Source organism: Nematostella vectensis, chromosome 9 (genome assembly GCF_932526225.1).
Source record: "Nematostella vectensis chromosome 9, jaNemVect1.1, whole genome shotgun sequence".
Classification (NCBI taxonomy): Eukaryota; Metazoa; Cnidaria; class Anthozoa; order Actiniaria; family Edwardsiidae; genus Nematostella; species Nematostella vectensis.
The window spans coordinates 1,090,769-1,111,858 of record NC_064042.1 but is presented as its reverse complement, the minus strand read 5'-3'; the positions used below and the strand labels follow the sequence as shown (position 1 = coordinate 1,111,858).

General features: G+C 40.7%; 2 protein-coding genes and 1 pseudogene across 2 annotated transcripts; 1 reads left to right on the top strand and 2 right to left on the bottom strand.

The window, feature by feature from the left end:
- Positions 1-261: 261 nt before the first annotated feature.
- On the bottom strand, positions 262-1,722 carry LOC5496683 (lactadherin). The gene is made up of 2 exons (XM_048732906.1): positions 1,343-1,722; positions 262-949 (listed from the first exon to the last, which is right to left on the bottom strand). The coding sequence occupies exons 1-2, from the start codon at positions 1,643-1,645 to the stop codon at positions 809-811; spliced, it is 444 nt and encodes a 147-aa protein (XP_048588863.1). The 5' UTR covers positions 1,646-1,722; the 3' UTR covers positions 262-808.
- Positions 1,723-11,708: 9,986 nt separating this feature from the next.
- On the bottom strand, positions 11,709-18,867 carry LOC116616323. The gene is made up of 5 exons (XM_048732900.1): positions 18,547-18,867; positions 18,096-18,113; positions 17,035-17,146; positions 14,914-14,980; positions 11,709-13,796 (listed from the first exon to the last, which is right to left on the bottom strand). The coding sequence occupies exons 1-5, from the start codon at positions 18,605-18,607 to the stop codon at positions 13,245-13,247; spliced, it is 810 nt and encodes a 269-aa protein (XP_048588857.1). The 5' UTR covers positions 18,608-18,867; the 3' UTR covers positions 11,709-13,244.
- A 900-nt stretch (positions 18,868-19,767) lies between these two features.
- LOC125572337 lies at positions 19,768-20,727 on the top strand (annotated as a pseudogene).
- Positions 20,728-21,090: the final 363 nt, after the last annotated feature.

Genomic DNA, 21,090 nt, shown 5'->3' with positions numbered 1-21,090 from the left:
AGTATTTCGATCTCTCTTGAAGGTTTATAATGGAAAGTATTTCGCCAGGCTAACCCTTGGGACTGAGACAAGTCGCCTGTTATTACAAGTTAGCTAGGGGAGGGGGGGAGGGGCGAAAAGAGAAAAGGAGGACATCCATGGGGAATGGGGTGAGGTAGAAACTACAGTGTCATACGGAGGCAATTTTTACAGTCGCGACTTTTAGAGCGGCAGCGAAAGACAAACGACACAATACTATTATTCAAAATCAACAAAAAAAAAGTCAGAAATCGTTTTTTTATTTACTGACAGTGCTTACAAACTTTCTCTTTCTCATGACTGTAAACCGCATAGGTAGTCCGTATCGTATCGTTATGTTCATTACATGCGTAGTGCAAAATAGAAAACTCATAGAAAACTCTAACTTGTCGTCTAATTGTTACATAGAAAGGGGAGTCGGAGTTGTGACGCACTTAAGGTGTTCTGGGTCACAACTTTACCTCCCCTCCCCCTCAGGTTATTTAATAAACACTCCCGCATGTGTGAGGAACACGCCGCCATTAGACTCCTCCGCAGGCATCGCTCGGGGTCCCTGTGGCGATGCATCGAGCACGAGGCGCGAGAAGCTGAGGACGAGTTTATGTATCATCATTCTTAGAACTGTCATTCGCCAATCGTCACTTGCACTGACAGCGTTTTTGAAATCAAGTGAAAATGCAATGTGAGCACAACTAAAACAAGCGGGTATTTAAGGGCCCTTCGGCTTGCAAGTGACAACTACTTTTGAAATTGGAAGACCCCTGAAAGCCGCCGTATTTATAACCAGTTATTATTTGCATCCAAAAATTTTGACTCGCAGAGCTGGCTGCTCTTGGTAAGTTTCCACCACGAAGCGTATCCCTCGAGCTAGAATAGGCGGCTCAAATATTCCGTAGACGATCGTGTTTCTGTCTGAATTGCCAGTAAAAACCTGAAAAAGGAAACTGTGACTCACATATCTACAGAGAGGAAGCCAGAAGTCTACCCATCTTTTAGAACTCCGGCGCGACTCGTCAACAGATTTAACGAGTCGCGCCCGATTTTTGTCTTCACTAGGGGCCCGACAAACTTCGCCTTGTTAATTTAAAGCATACACACACAATTTACCAGTGCGATTATTGGCCAGAGCATTTACAAGTAGCGAAAATCCTCCAGCTTCCTTAACCCCAAATACTCCCCTCGACCCCCTCAGCTCCCCCCCCCCCCTCCCGTGTATACTCAAGCATTCCCCTCTTTGACAAAAAAACTGAGTCCCACCATCCCCTCTCGCCCCCTTCCCCCATCCCATCTCTTTTCCTACCCATCTCACTTGTCAGCCAGTTACCTTTTCCTGTCTATCATCGCGATACACAAGCCAGGTTGTGAGGTCAGAGCTATAACCGATCTTATAGCTTGGCACCCATCGGTCGGCATCCGGTCGTCCTTGCGTAGCCACTTTTGTTACTATTACGGCCTGTCCAAGGTCGACCTGAAGGTACTCCCCAGCGCGATTTCTTGACGCCATCCACATCCCATGGTGTGAGTTGGACACCCCCATGTTGTTGAGACGGCCGTATTCAGCCCTGCTCCAAGAGTTGTAGTTACCTGATGCGGTTATTGCCGAGTCGTTTATAGCGCGGGACTCCATTCCCACGGGCTTAACTTGGCAATCTGGTACAAGGAGTTGATTATTCCAAGAAATGGTTTGATATGATAGTGTTCAGTGATATGATGGTGTTCAGTTTGTCCTAAGCTAAAGACAATCTGTGATGGGGTGGAGAGGGGGGGGGAGGTTATGACGCATATCTCAGATATCAGTTTTATCATTAAGATATATCGGACATGGCAATTTAGGGATCTGAAAGCAAAACGGCCATTAATTTTTATGATTTACAACCCTCGGTCTGATTGGCTTATCTTAACAATAGCTGAACACGATACGTTTTGAGGTGTGTCAGACGTGGGAAAAAGGGGGAGTGGGGCGATGTAATGGGCGTGGTTGCTGAGTCTTGTTATGATGCCCTATGGTATGTTGGTTACATTCTCTGAATATTTTTGAAACCGTAGTTTTTCTTATGCAATCTAAACATTCGTAGCTTGGTATTTGAGAGGGAGCTTGCCCTATTGTCGTCAAATATTTCACTTTCCCATTCTTGGTTTTCGGATATCACTTAATTTCATTTGATCGAAAAATCTATGTAATTTAGGCAATTCTGTTGGTCCTTTGCGTACCAAAACCCTAGACTAATTTGCTTTTATTTTTCTGAGTAAAATGTATTATTTCTATTTCCGAATAAGATTTAGATATGTGATTTTTGACAGTGGTAGAGTCGTCTTTGAGGAATAGTCGCCATTATTAATTAAAATTATCAATATGCATAGGAAGCATTTTTATTGGGAATCTACCATTGTTACGAGTTGGGCTCCCTGTGTAAATATTATAAATGTGGACTTTAGAAGCACACTAGCATACACACATTGGCACCAGTCGGGCCAAGACGGGACGCTAGCACAGTCTATTACCCGTGCAGTTCGGCAACCATGGACAGCTGTTTCGTCCTTGTTAGGACTCGTCAGCATGGCATAGCCGGTTTGCCTCAGTTAAACTTCATCGGCAAAAAAACTGCAGGGCGACTTCGACTCGAACGAAGTGCTTTAAAACCACAGCTTAGATCCATGTGGGATCTAGAGCTGCGACCGGGCTAGCGTGATGCCAATTGTGCGGATCACGCATGCGATCTTTGCTAGTCTAAAACTCCGTCGCATGCGTGATCCGCACAATTGGCATCACTGCTGCAGTCCTCGCCACTTGCATGTTTCCATAGCAACAAAGCAACAAGCAAAATGCGTATACAGGGCTTCATTGTGTTAGCACATCCTAGGCGAAAAATCAATGGTGAATTTATAAAATTTCACACATAACACACATCCAGTAGAACCACAGGCCTAGAATTAAATATTGCAATCTTCGATGAAAACTTTACTTGACAAATCTACCCAACACTTTTGAAATAAATCCCCTATTGGAATTGGTGCAGGTGACAAAGGCCGTAACGAACCAGAAGATATCGGATGCGTCAAAACGAGGACCTAAAATGCTTAATTTCCCCTTAAATATCAGAACATATAGATAATTTTGTTCTGAGAACGCCTAGAAACTAGTCAGAATGCTTGAATGGCGCACAGTATTATGTTTTGCTATGTATTTGATGGTTTTTCTCCTTTATTATTCTAGCCACATTTCTCAACTTCAAAAGTGTGGCAGGTTGCTTTCTTGTTAAAAAAATCACATTTCAAAGAAATGTATTTCTGTCCGATAAACCGTTTAATAAACAGAGTGTGAGTATTTTTAACATTTTTTAAAAGCATTTCCTACCATCTTAGCTTTTGACAACCTACTGAATAGGACTCTCATTTTAAGTAACTTAAGTAAGTGTTGGATAGATAGGAAAATGACTTGCCTTTTAAAAAATATGAAGACGACAGAGACCAAGAGACCCAGCTAGTCCGTCATGAACTTTGTCAATATCGCATTTAAGATAGCTTGAGTAAAAATATGAAGAATACTTAGGAATAAGCCTGTACATTATGAATGAAAACAGAGGCGTTGTGCGGCCTAGCACAACAACGTCCACTTGTTCGGAGAATAATTGGTTATGAGTTACTATTGTTGTTTATATAAAAGCATTATTCCAATTATCTACCTTATTAAACTTAATCTTAATGTAAAAAAATGCGTGATTTTAACAGACATTGCTGAGACGACAATTCGGTCGGACAATTGTTTTTGGTTGTGATCCTGGTCTCGACCACGTGACCGTCTAATTTGTAGCCTAGCGTGAAGATGTCACTACTACAGTCCTCGCGACTTGCATGTTTCCATAGCAACAAAGCAACTAGCAAAATGCGTATACAGGGCTTCATTGTGTTAGCACATCCTAGGCGAAAAATCAATGGTGAATTTATAAAATTTCACACATAACACACATTCAGTAGAACCACTTTACTAAAATTAAAGATCTTTATTGCAATCTTCGATGGAAATTTTACTTGCCAAATCTACCCAACACTTTTGGAATAAATCCCCTATTGGAATTGGTGCAGGTGAAAAAGGCCGTAACGAACCAGAAGATATCGGATGCGTCAAAACGAGGACCTAAAATGCTTAATTTCCCCTTAAATACCAGAACATATAGATGATTTAGTTCTGAGAACGCCTAGAAACTAGTCAGAATGCTTGAATGGCGCACAGTATTATGTTTTGCGATGTATTTGATGGTTTTTCTACTTTACCCTAGATGAAAATTGTTTGTTTCATGGTATTGAATGTTAATGTTTTTATATGAACGGATAAAAAGGAAAAGAAAAGTCTAATATGCATTCGCACGAGGACATGCGAGCATTCAGTGGTCTTAGCCCCCTCTAGCTCTGCTATCGCCATACGAAAAATAGTTCGGGAATGGCGGACGAGTCGCGTGGTGAGAAGAGTGCTGCAACTAAGATGTCAAGAAAAGCAAAGGTTAAGTGGACAGATAAAATGAATGTGGACGTCCTCGAATGTAAAAGAAAGGCCCAGGAGCTAACATCATCGGACAGAGCGCCGGTAAATGAGAACGGCAGAAAAAAGGGATACATAGAGGTTATGAAGGATCTATGGAACGCGAAAGGGTACGAACATCTTGGTTTAAAAGCGCAAAATTTACGGGACCAGGCGTCAAGACTAGAGAAAAATCAGGAACGGTCAATTGACATCTCTTCGAGTAATTCAACAACAACTGAAATTCAGGAATCTATCATTGAAAGTGGAACCCAGCTTGCCCCTAATACTAATAATTTTTTCAACAAAGATTTATCGAATATCGATAAGCAAGCGTCAGAAAGCGATGAATCGGAACATGCTAATTCTCAACAGCCAACAAGAAATGATTTGCATATATCCAGCGCTATTGATAACAATTCAGAAATCCCGCGAGAGGTACAATATTCAGGGCAGACGGAGTAGAACGAGCAAGACAATGGGAGTGCACCGGGGTGTTTACCAGAGCATAATGTTGTAAACAAGCCATCTATGATCACCTGGAACACGAGGAATGGTGGGAGTGCAATAGTTATACCGACTTCGGTCGTTACAGACGCGTACAATGAGATCGTTACGTGGAAAAAGAACGTATTTCTGGTGCCGTATGGAAAAATTGGAAGGGAGTTTATTGATCAAGTCACCTCGCATATCAATGATTGGAATGCCGGCTCTGAAAACCATCATGTGTCGCTAAAGGCAGCTTTTGTTTTCTTGGCCGTAGCCCTCTAAAAGCCAAGCCCTAAGTCAAAAGCAAAGGACCATCAGGAAGCTCTCTCAAAGCGTCTTGCGCTTTGGAAGGCAGGCGAAATTTGCAAGCTACTGCGTGAAGGTAAAATTCTTCAAGGGCGTATTGGAAAGCTTAAAACATCAGATTCACCCGAAAGGTCAAAAGTCTTTGCAAAGCTAGTACTCGAAGGTCAGATCAATTCGGCTCTTCGCTTTCTCGGAGAAACATCAACAGGGGGAGTGCTGGATCTTACGGATGACCTCATGGACCAATTTAAAGCGAAACATCCGGATCCACAGCCTGCAAAGTTGGGCTCGCTTCTTTTCAGTCCAATTGACGATGAGGTGCAAGAATCAGTTTACTCAGAGATTAATGGGGAGATGGTCAGGCAAGCAGCGCTGGGAACAAAGGGATCAGGGGGGCCTTGTGGAGTTGATGCTAACGGCTTCAGGCGTATTCTGGCTTGTAAGTCATTTAAGCGATCCGCCACAAAACTGTGCGATGCAATGACTAAGTCACTATGTACGAAATATTTCGACCCCGAAACAATAGAGCCACTGGTTGCTAGTCGTTTGATCCCCCTTGATAAAGGCGAAGGTGCGCCGAGACCCATTGGGGCTGGCGAGGTGGTGCGAAGGATCATTGGAAAGTGTGTTATGAACGTTGCTAAGGGAGACGTGGTCGATGCAAGTAGCTCTCTCCAATTGTGCGCTGGTCAGAACTCTGGAAGCGAAGCCGCTATACACGGAATGCGCACCATCTTTGAAGCGGACGACACCGACGCTGTCATTCTTATCGATGCTTCCAACGCATTTAATGTGCTCAATAGAGCAACTGCACTTCCGATAATAGCAATCTACGCCATCAATACTTACAGGAATTCGGCGCGCTTGTTTATCACTGGAGGCAAAGAGATAATTTCTGCCGAAGGTACAACGCAAGGCGACCCGCTTGCTATGGCCACCTACGCTTTAAGCATGCAACCGCTGATCACAAGTTCTCAGGCGGCATCCAGTACCAAACAGTGCTGGTTTGCCGATGATGCCTGCGGAGCCGGCTCTATACTGGAAATAAAGAAGTGGTGGGATAACATTAACACCCTTGGCCCGAGCTTTGGGTATTTCCCGAACGCCAAAAAGTGTTGGATCATCTCGAAGGCTGATAAGGAGGCAAGTGCCAGGGAAGTATTCAGTGGTACGGCTGTCAATGTGACAGTGCAGGGACAAAAACATCTCGGTGCATTTATAGGATCACGGGATTATCTAGAAGAATACGTCAATGAAAAAGTGGACAAATAGGTAGGCGAGGTTACAAAGCTAGCAGAGTTTACCCTCTCGCAACCACAGGCATGCAATGCTGCATATACCTTCGGCCTGAAACATCGCTATACTTACTTTCTAAGGACTCTGTCAGACATTCAGGATTTACTGGAGCCGCTTGAGAACGCGATATCGAATGTACTCATTCCCGCAATCACTGACCATAGGTGCAGTCCGCTTGAGAGAGACGTTCTTGCACTACCCGTCCGTCTAGGGGGTCTAAGCATGACAAATCCATGTCTTGAAGCAGATATAGAGCTATCATCTTCTGTTAAAGCTACCGCCCCACTTGTCCAACAGATAGTAGTTCAAAGTCATCAGTTGCCTGACGATTCTGTTGTGAAGTCACTACAGCAAGCTGTAAAAAGCGAGAGGGCTGAGGTACTTAAGGAGAGAGCAGATGGCATTAGGGACGAGGCTCCGCGGAACATCCACCGCGCACTAGCTCTTGCCGCAGAAAAGGGATCTTCAGTGTGGCTCACAGTGCTCCCCCTCCGTGAGATGGGCTACAACCTAAACAAGGGGGAATTTCGCGATGCCATCAAACTACGCTATGATTGGCCTATAAACGATATCCCCACTACTTGCATGTGCGGGGACAAGTTCACAGTAAATCATGCGATGATCTGTAAGCGAGGAGGATTCATTTCCCAGCGCCATAACGAATTAAGGGATCTGGAAGCGGATCTTCTTGATATGGTCTGCAATGATGTAAAGATCGAGCCTGTCCTGCAAGATATCACAGGGGAACGACTCGGAAGGGGATCTAATACTGCCCCAGATGCAAGACTAGATATACACGCGCGGGGTTTCTGGGAACCACAAAGAGCAGCGTTCTTTGATGTCAGGGTCTGTCACCCTAATGCTGGCTCTTATAGGGACTTAGAACTACACCAGATTTATCGCAATCATGAGAACTAGAAGAAAAGATTATACTCGCGAAGAGTTCTCGAAGTTGAACAAGGAACCTTTACGCCTTTAGTATTTACAAGCACTGGTGGGATGGGTAAAGAATGTCTGCGTTTTCACAGTCGCCTCGCCGAGCTGCTAGCTGTTAAGAAGGGGGAACGATATAGTGACGCTATAAGCTTTATAAGGGCCAGAGTCTCCTTCGCCCTTCTCCGTTCTGCGCTTGTCTGCCTCAGAGGGTCAAGGGCAAGAAATTACAGATTCGGTTTGAAGAACATTGACTTTAAAATTGCCAACTCTGAAAGCTCGGGTTGAATAAGATTAATGTACTTTATAGTTTTTAGTTTTTTCGATATTTTAACACTCCATACTTTTAGAATTAGTTTTTTGCTTTTAAATTATTTTTACACATTGTTATCATTATTATTGAATTCACCAGTCTTTAACCAAAAATTTTTAATTAAAAAAATGTGATTGTAGAGAATTGTACATAGATTATTAGATTTTATAATTATTGTTAATAAAGATTAAAAAAAAATTATTATTATTATTATTATAGTTTTATTATATACTATTGTTATATTACTATTTTTTACTATTTTAAACTCTTATTGTTAAATCTTATTGTTATCAATTTTATAATATTATTATTATTATTATTATTATTATTATTATTATTATTATTATTGTTGTTGTTGTTATTATTATTATTATTATTATTATTGTTATTGTTATTCTAGACACATTTTTATCGCTTCAGAAAAATTATTCTACAGAAAGTCGTCATTTTTGCCTATTTTCTATAAAAATATTTGAAACAATAATTCCCTCGTGTAACACAATTAATCTAACACCCTCGTGAGATCTATAAGTGGATTTGTTCGTGAGAGCTTTCTATACAACAAACGCCTGCAAGGTTAAACCTACCCCTCCCCCCAAAACAAATAATATTCCCCACCTCTCCCCCCAAAAAATTCTTAAGCCTTGACATTTTCGGAGGTTGACAGGTATGGATAGATAGGAAAATATAAAAAAATATATAGATTTAGGCACTGCCTAAAAGCGGAGCCAGCATTGAACACCTTCTGTGTTGACTGATTGAGGTATTTTTGGGGGATCTAGGATCCTGCTCTTTACTGAGATTTATTTATTGTACCAACCAAATGGATCCAGGCCTTATTCAATAATTTAAATTATGCAGTATATCAAAGTTAACAAACACAATTCCTGGTGTGAATATGGCTGTCAAGAGTCTAATGGTAAATTCTTATGTCCCATCATAAAGTTCCATTATGAATATTTTTTTTAATCAAAACAATACTCCGACAAGCTTTGCCCTTGTGCAGAATATGTCATGGATGTAACAGCATTCCACAGATTTAAAATAATATATTTAGACTGTTTAGATGCCATACTGTGATTTTTATGTATTGATTTAGTGGCGATTCTCTCCTTTATTAAACCGAATATTGCAGAAAAATGTCTGGAAATTAAAATCCAAAAATATATCTCCTTTCATGCATTACATATTGGTGCACCCACTCTTAACCATATAGTGGCCTTGTTGTTGGTGACTTCTAATTTTAAACCAAAGCCTTTCATTGATCTATGTTTGGGGTAGAGAGGAAGCAAAGAATATCGATTGACAAAAAATAGTTGACGGGAAAGGAGATATAAAGGGAATTGACTCAACTTGAAAGGTTTGTTGAAAAAAAATATAACAGTAATAAAAATAATTTGATTGAGCATTTCTTGACATTTCCCCTTTCCCATCATCTTAACCCTTTCACCACCACAGGCCTCTAAAGAGGCCATGTCTATGCTATCCAAGCTATGTGAACAGAATTCTATTATTGAAAAAGAACAAGGTTGTTGCTAGTGTTATAAAGTTTAAGTATCTTGCCCCAAAAAACCCTTCCCCTTAATAAAAATTCCATTAATAAACATTTGTAAACCTACATTCTGACAAGCTTTGTCTTTGCAAAGAACAAGTAATGGATGAAACAGGATTTCAAAGATAGAATATAGCGTTAGACACAATTTTAGATAAGATGCAATACTGAAGTTTTAATCTACCATTTTTAGAGGTGATTTCCCATCCCCATGGGAATTAATATCTACAAATATACATCCAGTAATGCATTATATTTTGGTGTTTTTAGAAACCCTGGATCCAACCATTCCAATGAAATAAATATAAACCTCTAAAATAAATGTAATGGGAAAGAGAATTAAAAAGGAAATCCTAAAAAGAAGATATAAGTGAAAGTACTAAATGAAAATTTCTAATTCAAAAATCAAATCTGTTCATTAATTTATTTTTGGTGTAAAGGGGAAATAGCAAAGAGCATCAATTGCATAAAAATAGTCAACAAGGAAAAGGAAGAAATATTACTCTTTTTTAAATGTTTCAAAATAAAATAAAATAACAATAATGTGATAATTATATTCAGTACTTTCCTAAAATATCCCCTTTCCCATTATCTTTAGGTTGATAGAAAACTGTTTTCTTTACAGATTTATTATTTAAAAAGCAAAAGTTTGTTTTTAGTTTACTATAATATAAGTATCTTGTTCTAAAAAACCTATTGAGTGTGTACTGCTAAATCATGTGGTAATGCCCTAGTTATTTGAGCCCCCTCCCTTATGGTCCTGGGGAAGTCAGGGGTAATGTGGGATTTTATATTACTTTTTAACCAGAATATTTCAAGGGGGTGGTGGTATTGACTGTTTTTTACTCTTAACTTGGAAACAGGCTTCTATTAACGTCTAATCCCCCACCCTTTCCTGAGACCATGGGTGTGGGGGTATCAAATGACTAGTGAATAATAACTCCCTACTGTTATCTTTCAAGACATGGTTTTCAATTCTAATGTCTTCCAGTCTTTAGCATTCATCTTAGTCCCTGGTTCATAAAAGAGTGACATTTCTTTCAAAACAATATTTTCATCAAGACATTTATAATCTGACTAATTTCCACAACTATTTGAAAAAAAAATAAACACATGAGATGCAAGATGCAGACAATAACAACAATACATATTGGCAATAGGGGTTGATTTTTTTATACTCGGTAAGGAAAATTTCTCTTGTAAGTTTTAAAAGTTGCTGTATCTTCTAAGGATATGTATCTTCTTAGGACTAAGAGCACAGGATATAAAGACAAGAAAGGGTCTTCTTTAGCAGTATATGACAAATGCAACACGATATTGGTTAGCCTTTATGAAATATTTCAACACAATCAAGAACATAGATAGAACAAAGAATGTCAAAACAAAAGGAGTTATGCTCAAATAATTTGATTACTAAGTTAAGTACTCGCATTCTCAAAGCAAACAAAAAGGACAACAAAAAGCCCAATAACTGTCATATCCTTAAGACAATACAAATCGTCGTCCGAAACTCACCTTGCATCATTTTTGTCGCTTTCTTGTGGTTGTGTTCGCTTTTAAATTTACTAGCTAAAACCAGACATATCCTTACATAAATCTTGGCGTGAATGAATGTCAGTTGATCTTCTCTAGTTGACTTTATCCTTAAGTCACAAAATTTGAGGCAAAAAGAAATAATCATCGCATGACAAGAACCTTTTCCCTTGCTCCGTGCTTGTATTTAGCCGCCATTACGGGGCCGAGTGGGGCCTGGGAGTTGCGCGGCTGACTGACTGGCGAGTGACACCACAGGGTACCCGCGCAATGACCACAAAACCAAGTCTCATAGTTATACCATATTTCTATACCTATGGAGCTCCGCGCGCGACCTACGGCCGCGCTGGCTCCGCTATAAAGATCCAGCTAGTCAGTTATGCACTTTGTCAACATCGCATTCTAGATAGCTTGAGTAAAAATATGAAGAATACTTAGGAATAATAAATGAAAACAGAGGCGTTACGCGGACTAGCACAACAGATGTCCTCTTCTTTGGAGAATAATTTGTTATGAGTTAATATTGTTGAAGCATTAATTCAATTATCTACCTTATTAGGCTCAATCGTGACGTCAAAATTTCGTGATTTTAAGAATACCGTTTTTTCTTGAAACTATTCACATATAATGCTATCTGCTATATTTCGTAAAAACCAGGTCAATTTATTTCCGCGATTTTCCGATAGACCTAAGCAAAATAAGTTGAATTGAAATGTGAAAATATAAATGAAAATATTTGAATATGCAAAAACTAATAATAATAATCTTTATTCTTACTAGAAAAAATACATTTCTAGGAGCGCTTTACTTTACACACTACTTTACAAGTACAGAAATACAAAAACAGACAACTTGCAGTTACAACTTTAAGGCTCACTTGCTAAGGCTAGATTATATCTGAATGCAAGCCGATTAGCAAAGGCGTTGAGAAATCTATCAGTGTTAACACGGGGCTTGGTGAGCTTCTTATTACGATGAAATTGTGACCTATGTACCCTCCAAAAGTCATACTTTAGCCTTCTTGAATATTATTGTATTCTTGAATATTTTCATATAATTGCATGCCTCCCTATTTGAAAATGGACGCGCTAGCCTTATGATTATGACCATTCAACGTGACTTCGTTCACGTTCATTAATTTATTTTTACACTCTATGTGCTGTGAGTACTAAATAAAAGTAAAAATAGTATAACAAGATTATCGTGCATGAATGTTCGTTTACGTAAGACCCTATTTTCATACTAGATGTTCTGAACCTTATCAAATCCAACTATTCTCACTGAATATGAGGTTAACCTTATTTGAGGTATCCTCTCTTCCTAAGCGAATTTCGAATGTCCTTAAAAGCAGGGTTCCTCACAGAGATAAGCCTTGAAAAGGGCCGTAACGTCGTGGGGCGGGCGGGGGAGGGGTTAGTCCACCCCATTTTTCTAAAATTATAAATAAATGTCCAGAGGGAGCGTGGCGGTCCCTCCCTCTCCCCAGTGTTTCGAGGCCTGTTACGGCCAGTGCAGCGATACACAGAAAAAAGCTTGATAAGGTTATAAAGACTGGTTTCCATGTGATCGCACTCATCACACGCGGTCGCAGCTAATTTGTCCATATGATCGCATTTCGGTCGGGTAAGTTTCATATGATCAAACACGATGACTGGGCGAGGTTCCATATAACCGTACACGATCGCAGAGTGAGTTCCATATGATCGCACACGATGACTGCGCAAGGTACCATATAATCGTACACAATCGCTGGGTGAGTTTCCATATAATCGTACACAATCGTCTGCGATCGTATTGCAATCGGTGCACTCATATGGAAACCTGCCTTAAGGCTCTTGTCTCTCTGAATGTGAGTGCGTCAGTCAGCCAGTCAGTCAGGTGGCTGTTCGGTCAGTCAGTCAGTCAGTCAATTGGTCGTTCTGTCTGTCAGTCGGCGGGTTGGCAGTCTGTAAGTTAGTCAGTCGGTCAATTTTTCGTTTGGTCTGTCACTCGTCGGTCGATTGTTCGTTCGGTCAGTCATTCAGTCGGTTGGTTGCTTGGTCCGTCTGTAAGCAGGCGCGCACACACACTCTGTGCACAGGCGCGCAACCCCCCTCGGCGGCCACAAAGTGGGCAATTTCTTATCAAGGATTTTAAAGCCTTTTCCATATGATGCATATGACTGCGCAACCCTCTCAGCTAATGCTGTTTACGCGCCTGGTAAATTAGTCAGTCAGTCAATTGGTCGTTCGGACAGTCATTCAGTCAGTGGGCAGTTCCGTCCGTATGTAAATATGTCATTCGATCAGTCAGTCAGCCAGCAAGTCTTTTAAGTTTTCATCAAGAGCTTGTTGCTCTTCAGTGTCTGCAAATATAGCTGGTTTGTCTAATTCCGTTCTCGGATTGTTCAGAGGGGGAAGGACGATTCTTCTTCCTCTTGTCACCTCTCTCTGTGCATGCTGGTCGCTATCATCTGTAGGCAAGTCCAATGCACCTTTCATCTCCTTTCCGACATTCTGGTTGCCATTCTGAGCCTGCAGTGTGTTATTAGCGGCATCATCCGACATCGCAGGTTTATCCTCAGCCCCGTTAAGGCTTTTGTAGTGGTCTGGTTTATGGCCCTCTGGTTTTTCGTACTGGTTTTGTCCAGAGTTGTCAAGGTTTTCGTACTGGTTTTGTCTAGGGCCTCTCAGGTTTTCGTACTGGTCTTGTTTGGGGCCGACATAATTGTAGTCGTTCATTTCCACGGATTCATAAGCGTCGTTATGGCAGGCTTCCGCCACTGTTGATCTATTACTGGGCCTCGCTTCCTCATACACACCGCCTAATTCGTCCTCGTTCTTTGCACAAAGACCTTCAATCTTAAAAGGAAGACACATGCATTCAGATTATCTACAACTGTACAGCATTGAAAGAAGAAGCCTGAATTCCAGCCGTCTACGACGAGAGTTTTAAAACGATAAGGAAGCTCATCGCCACTAATAGACTACATACTACCGCCACCAATGGTCAACTCGCCGCCTCTAATGGAAAACTCGCTACCACCAATGATTAACTCGCCACCTCTAATGGTCAACTCGCCACCTCCAATGGTTAACTCGACACTCTAAGGGTCAACTCGACACCTCTAATGGTCAACTCGACACCTCTAATGGTTAACTCGACACCTCTAATGGTCAACTCGACACCTGTAATGGTTAACTCGACACCTCTAATGGTCAACTCGACACCTCTAATGGTTAACTCGACACCTCTAATAGTCAACTCGCTACCACCAATAGTCAACTCGACACCTCAAATGGTTGACTCGCTACCACCAATAGTCAACTCGCCACCACCAATGGTCAACTCTCCACCTCTAATGGTTAACTCGACACCTCTAAGGGTCAACTCGACACCTCTAATGGTTAACTCGACACCTCTAATGGTTAACTCGACACCTCTAATGGTTAACTCGACACCACCAATGGTCAACTCTCCACCTCTAATGGTTAACTCGACACCTTTAAGGGTCAACTCTCCACCTCTAATGGTTAACTCGACACCTCTAATGATTAACTCGGCACCTCTAAGGGTCAACTCGACACCTCTAATGGTCAACTCTCCACCTCTAATGGTTAACTCGACACCTCTAATGGTTAACCCGACACCTCTAATGGTTAACTCGACACCACCAATGGTCAACTCTCCACCTCTAATGGTGAACTCTCCACCTCTAATGGTTAACTCGACACCTCTAAGGGTTAACTCGACACCTCTAAGGGTTAACTCGACACCTCTAATGGTTAACTCGACACCTCTAATGGTTAACTCGACACCTCTAAGGGTTAACTCGACACCTCTAAGGGTTAACTCGACACCTCTAATGGTTAACTCGACACCTCTAAGGGTTAACTCTCCACTACAAATGATCAACTATTACTGACACATCTTTTATATTAATTAACAACCACTTAATTCATGTTACTTGTATTTTACCTTTTCTCCTCTTTCCGCGCTTGAACAACTAACGGCATCATCTTCGGGTCCTTTTTCAGCTCTGTAACTGAACAAACAACATCAAGTCAAGCTCTCAACCCGTTTGATCTAGTATCAGATCAGTTGAGTTGTTTGACATCAAGTCAAGCTGTCATCCCTTTTGATCTATTATCAGATCAGTTGAGTTGTTTGACATCAAGTCAAGCTCTCTACCCGTTTGATCTAGTATCAGATCAGTTGAGTTGTTTGACATCAAGTCAAGCTCTCATCCCTTTTGATATGAGATCAGTTGAGTTGTTTGACATCGAGTCAAGCTCTCAACTCTTTTGCTCTAGTATCAGATCAGTTGAGTTGTTTGACATCAAGTCAAGCTCTCATCCCTTTTGATCTAGTATCAGATCAGTTGAGTTGTTTGACGTCAAGTCAAGCTCTCAACCCGTTTGATCTAGTATCAGATCAGTTGAGTTGTTTGACATCAAGTCAAGCTCTCATCCCTTTTGATCTAGTATCAGATCAGTTGAGTCGTTTGGCATCAAGTCAAGCTCTCAACCCTTTTGATCTAGTATCAGATCAGTTGAGTTGTTTAACATCAAGTCAAGCTCTCATCCCTTTTGATATGAGATCAGTTGAGTTATTTGACATCAAGTCAAGCTCTCATCCCTTTTGATCTAGTATCAGATCAATTGAGTTGTTTGACGTCAAGTCAAGCTCTCAACCCGTTTGATCTAGTATCAGATCAGTTGAGTTGTTTGACATCAAGTCAAGCTCTCATCCCTTTTGATATGAGATCAGTTGAGTTGTTTGACATCGAGTCAAGCTCTCAACTCTTTTGCTCTAGTATATGATCAGTTGAGTTTTTTGACATCAAGTCAAGCTCTCATCCCTTTTGATCTAGTATCAGATCAATTGAGTTGTTTGACATCAAGTCAAGCTCTCATCCCTTTTGATCTAGTATCAGATCAGTTGAGTGTTTGACATCAAGTCAAGCTCTCAACCCTTTTGATCTAGTATCATATCAGTTGAGTTGTTTGACATCAAGTCAAGCTTTCAACCCTTTTGATCTAGTATCAGATCAGTTGAGTTGTTTGACATCAAGTCAAGCTCTCATCCCTTTTGATATGAGATCAGTTGAGTTGTTTGACATCGAGTCAAGCTCTCAACTCTTTTGCTCTAGTATATGATCAGTTGAGTTTTTTGACATCAAGTCAAGCTCTCATCCCTTTTGATCTACTATCAGATCAATTGAGTTGTTTGACATCAAGTCAAGCCCCCATCCCTTTTGATCTAGTATCAGATCAGTTGAGTCGTTTGACATCAAGTCAAGCTCTCAACCCATTTTATCAGGTCATTTTTTAGATTATTAAAGAGAATCAGTCAGCCTGTCCTTTATCAATTATCAATAAATCGCAATCTAAAAGCATGAAGTTTTATCTTTGGCTTACACAATTCAATAGCTTAAAATCCAGAGCAAAGCAATCGAGGATAGGCAGATGCAAATAGCTGTTTGTTTGTTGCTGTTGTTTTTCTAGCTAGCTCTATAGCTGCTAGGATGGCAGAATGGCGGCTTTAAGTCAGTATTATCTGTGCTTGTGGGTGAGTCGGTATTATCTGTGCCCGTGTGGGAGTCGGTATCATCTGTGCCCGTGGGGGAGGCAGTATCATCTGTGCCCGTGGGGGAGTCAGTATTATCTGTGCCCGTGGGGGAGTCGGAATTATCTTTGCCTGTGTGGGAATCAGTATTTTCTGTGCCTGTGGGGGAGTCAAGTATTATCTGTGCCCGTGGGGGGGGGAGGGGAGGTGTCAGTATTGTCTGTGCCCGTCGGAGGGGGGAGGGGGAGTCAGTATTATCTGTGCCCGTCGGAGGGGGGAGGGGGAGTCAGTATTGTCTGTGTCTGTGGGGGGGGGGGGGTGTCAGTATTGTCTGTGCTCGTCGGAGGGGGGAGGGGGAGTCAGTATTGTCTGTGCCCGTGGGGGAGTCAGTATTATCTGTGCCCGTGGGGGGGGGAGGTGTAAGTATTGTCTGTGCCCGTGGGGGGGGGGATGTCAGTATTGTCTGTGCCCGTCGGAGGGGGGGGGGGGGGAGGGGGAGTCAGTATTGTCTGTGTCTGTGGGATTACTCACTCTGACACCTGGGAGACGAGCCTTCTGTACGCGATAGTGAACAAATCAGAGATTGACACTAAAACGACCATCGTGATCAGCAAGAAAATCACAGCTAGCGGAATAAGTGCACCTATAAATAGAATAACATAGTAATTAACAGACGCGTACCCATGATTGGCTGAATGGGGTGCGCAGTATCACATGGTATTATATGGAAAAGGCATAGTATTTGAAGACTCCTTAATAAGAAATGGCCCACTTTGCGGACCTATGTGCACCCCCTGTGTACAAGGAATAGCTTTGCTAACCCCAGATATGTCAACCTATTTGTTGACCCCATATATGTCAACCCATTTGTTAACCCCATATATATCAACCCATTTGTTAACCCCAGATTAGTCAACCCATTTTTCAACCCCGGATATGTCAACCCATTTGTTAACCCCATATATGTCAACCCATTTCGTTGTTCACATTTGGCAAATGTCCCCTTTTTTGCTTCGATTAAGAGTTATTTTACCTCCTTAGTTTAATTACTATTATTGACAAGCTCTCATCGGGATGAACCATTTGATGAGGGAAGGGGCAGAAAGAATTGGCTAGTGCAAGAAATATTTCCCGTTTGACTTATTGTGCAGGACTTTACGATTCAAAAGGTGTTTTTACTGTGAGAAATAATAAACAGCTCCTAAAACCTCGGTCACAGTATTTCACGATACAGACCTCCCAGCTGGTAAATAACATATATATCCTACTAGACCTAGATCACATCTCTCATATAATTCCATTTCAACTTATGTATTTACTCCTTTGACGCAGAATTTCTTGTATGTTGTTACCATGACAACAAAACATCAAAACAATCAAAAGATTGTTGCAACTTGATATCTAATGCTTGACATATCGTGCCCGCGTGCCCAGAATTGACTGGGGGGGGGAGGGGGATGTTGTGCAGTCATAGGCATCATATAGAAAAAGCATAGTATTTGAAAATTCTTTAATAAGAAATGTCCTTCTTTTCTTGTTTACTAGGGCTGATATGTTTCTATGGTGACCATAGTTTATTATATCATACTTACCACCGCCTGAACCAGATTCTGTGGATAAAAAAAAATGTTTTTTATGAGTTATCAGATTAAAGGGGGGCTGACGAGGATTGATGAAGAAATTGCCAATGTGGAACAGCTAATAAACTACTCCGTATTGGTATTAGAATCCGTGATCTTCCGAGGAAAGTCGATAATGATTATAGATTTGGATGTGAAGAGAGGAAGTGAAGCGAATGATGTTCGAGTATGATTATTGAAAAATCACGATAGCTGGTCCGCTCTTCATTTGCTTTTAATCGTTGAAATTTTGTGGTGAACAATCGTTTAACAAAAAGTAAAATTAATGAAACAAACCATTGTTAAAATACTATATTAGAATTAACGTCTATGAAAGGCGTTACATATTTGTTAGCGCCCTGTGGTGGTATTTGACTAGATCTCTAATCATACTATTCGATCATCTAGTTGTCTAAAAACTTACCCTCAGCAGACACTAAATGCGAGGATGATAGTGTTGCGAGGACAACAAAGAGAAACACCATGTTGTTTCAAACCTTTGCTGGTAGCAGCCTTGAAGTCTTTCTAGTAGCTATGAGAGTGACTAAAACACTAAAAACTCGACTCCTGTGTTCTGCTTTCCTGCTTTGCTTTTCTATGTTGCCGATAAACCAATTCAAGAGATTTTTCAAAGATTCTGACTGCGTCGGTAATATAAATTTTCTCGCTGTGGGAGATGGTGTGTTTGGTGTCTTGTCTTCTTAGGCGTCTGCACGAAATGAAGCGTTATTTATGTAGCACAATTACCATAATCCTTGCATGCAAATAGTAGTAAAAAGACAAAAAAAAAAACAGAAGACCAAAAATATTCGGAATTAAAACTATTCGGAATTGTGTCAAATACATTAGTAGTGTACATGTGTTTTCAAAAAAATAATAATAAAAAAACTTATTTTAAAAGTGAGGTCACGACTGATTGCAATGCTAAGATTTCAATGAATCAAAGATTATAATTAGTTTGTCATTAGATATATTATTCTATTTCGAATTTCTAGTCAAACAAATAAGTTGACTATTTATCGTTTCTCAGTTTGACTTAGTAGAGCTATAACAGATAAATTAACATTGGAGCAGAAAAAAGACGGCCCCGTCTATTACCAAATCAATTTGATCCGCATGACTCGACACCGCATGCTAAATCAAGTGTCTTTTACTTTGTCCTTCCCGTTAAATTATATTTTTTTTTATAAAATAACCTGTTATTCAGGCTTGGAATTTTATTATTTCATTATTGAGGCTAACCTTTGCTTCAATTAACTCGCGGCATCGTTATAATTTAATGTTCTAAAAGCAGTTAATTGACCTTCACATGTAAATCACATGTGGGGCGGTGATTTTTACTTTATTGCTCTTATTGTTCACGCCGTCACGTGTCTCACGGCTAGGGGGGCTGCAATCCAAACCTTCGAGTGTGTCACACACATAGATCTCCGCGTGAATTAAGACTCACGTGTTCAATATCTGTTTCACATCCTACCCCTCTATCAGTTGTATATCTAACTTGAATGCTGCTTGTGTCGTATATAGATTGGATGATGTACTCGTAATAGTTGTATCTTATTCGTACGTAGTCGTATATTACTCGTAATAGTCGTATCTTATTCGTAAGTAGTCTTGTCTTACTCTTAATTGTCGTATCTTATTTCGGGCGACAAAATGTTAGGGGAGTTCGAAGCACTCAACACTGGTATTTTCGTTGTCCCATTGGTATGCGTGGAATGCACAGACGTTCACGTTGTTTTCACCCGTCACTTGGCCAATCAGCCAATCAAATTCGGCTGGAATTTTACACAAGTCAAGTATTTTTACTCAGGTTCGGTTCATGTCGAGCACCGTCCCGTTGTGCCGTGTTCAGCAAGACTAGTGTCCAAAACTTCTCAGGGAGCACACTTCTTGGCACTACAATCCATACAACCTTTACAGAAGTTGCCACGGAGGTAACAGATCCAAAAGGAAAAAGTCTCCTTGATTCTCTAGAGAGAACGGTAACCGTCATAGAGTTTAAGATGATAGACAGAGCCAATGTCTTCATGGTTTGCCAAGTCAAGCATTGTAAGAAAAAAAAAGATTCCTTACGTGCCAGGGCGTAAAGTGTCCACCTGCTTATCCTGTAACACTACACAAAAGATAAAAACAGCCACAACTGCAGCTAGTGCAAGGCTATGTGCAGAGATTGATGGCAAAGATATATGGTTCAGAGCCATGGACAAATGCAGAATCTACTAGAGAAGATTCGTTTGACAAAACAAACTGACACTCAAACTATTAAGGAGGCTTTGTGTGAACTTGAAGGTATCACCATGACTTACAACACTAAATCCAACTTTATCATCAACATTGGGTAAAATATGTCAAGAGAACAATGGAACGAGATATCACACTCAAACTATTAAGGAGGCTTTGTGTGAACTCGAAGGTATTACCATGACTTACAACACTAAATCCAACTTTATCATCAACATTGGGTAAAATATGAGAACAATGGAATGAGAGATCACACCCAAACTATTAAGGAGCCTTTGCGTGAACTTGAAAAACTTGATATAAAAACATGTTGCGTTACATATAAACAAGTTAATAAAATGTTGTGTTATTCTTACAAAAATGTTTTACTTATACGCTGCACATTTACTGATTACATTTCACAAAAATTGAAATGCATATTGTATTTAATCGAGTAAGCGCCACGCTCCAATAAGCGATGCAGCTCCAGGCTGTTTCTTTGTTATGAAAGCTAAAAACTTTGTTTAGCAATGTCAAATGAGACTTCATTAAGCACCGCCCTCGAATAAGTGCCTCCCCCGAATAACCGTCGCACCACACATTACAATGACATAAGCGCCGCGCCGCTTACTAGATTAGATACGGTATGCCTGTTTCGGAGCCCGCGTTGCATAACCGTTGGTTACTCCTAGTTACTGGGATACCTGTGGTAGCCCAGTCATAAAATATAGGTAGGTTTTGTTTA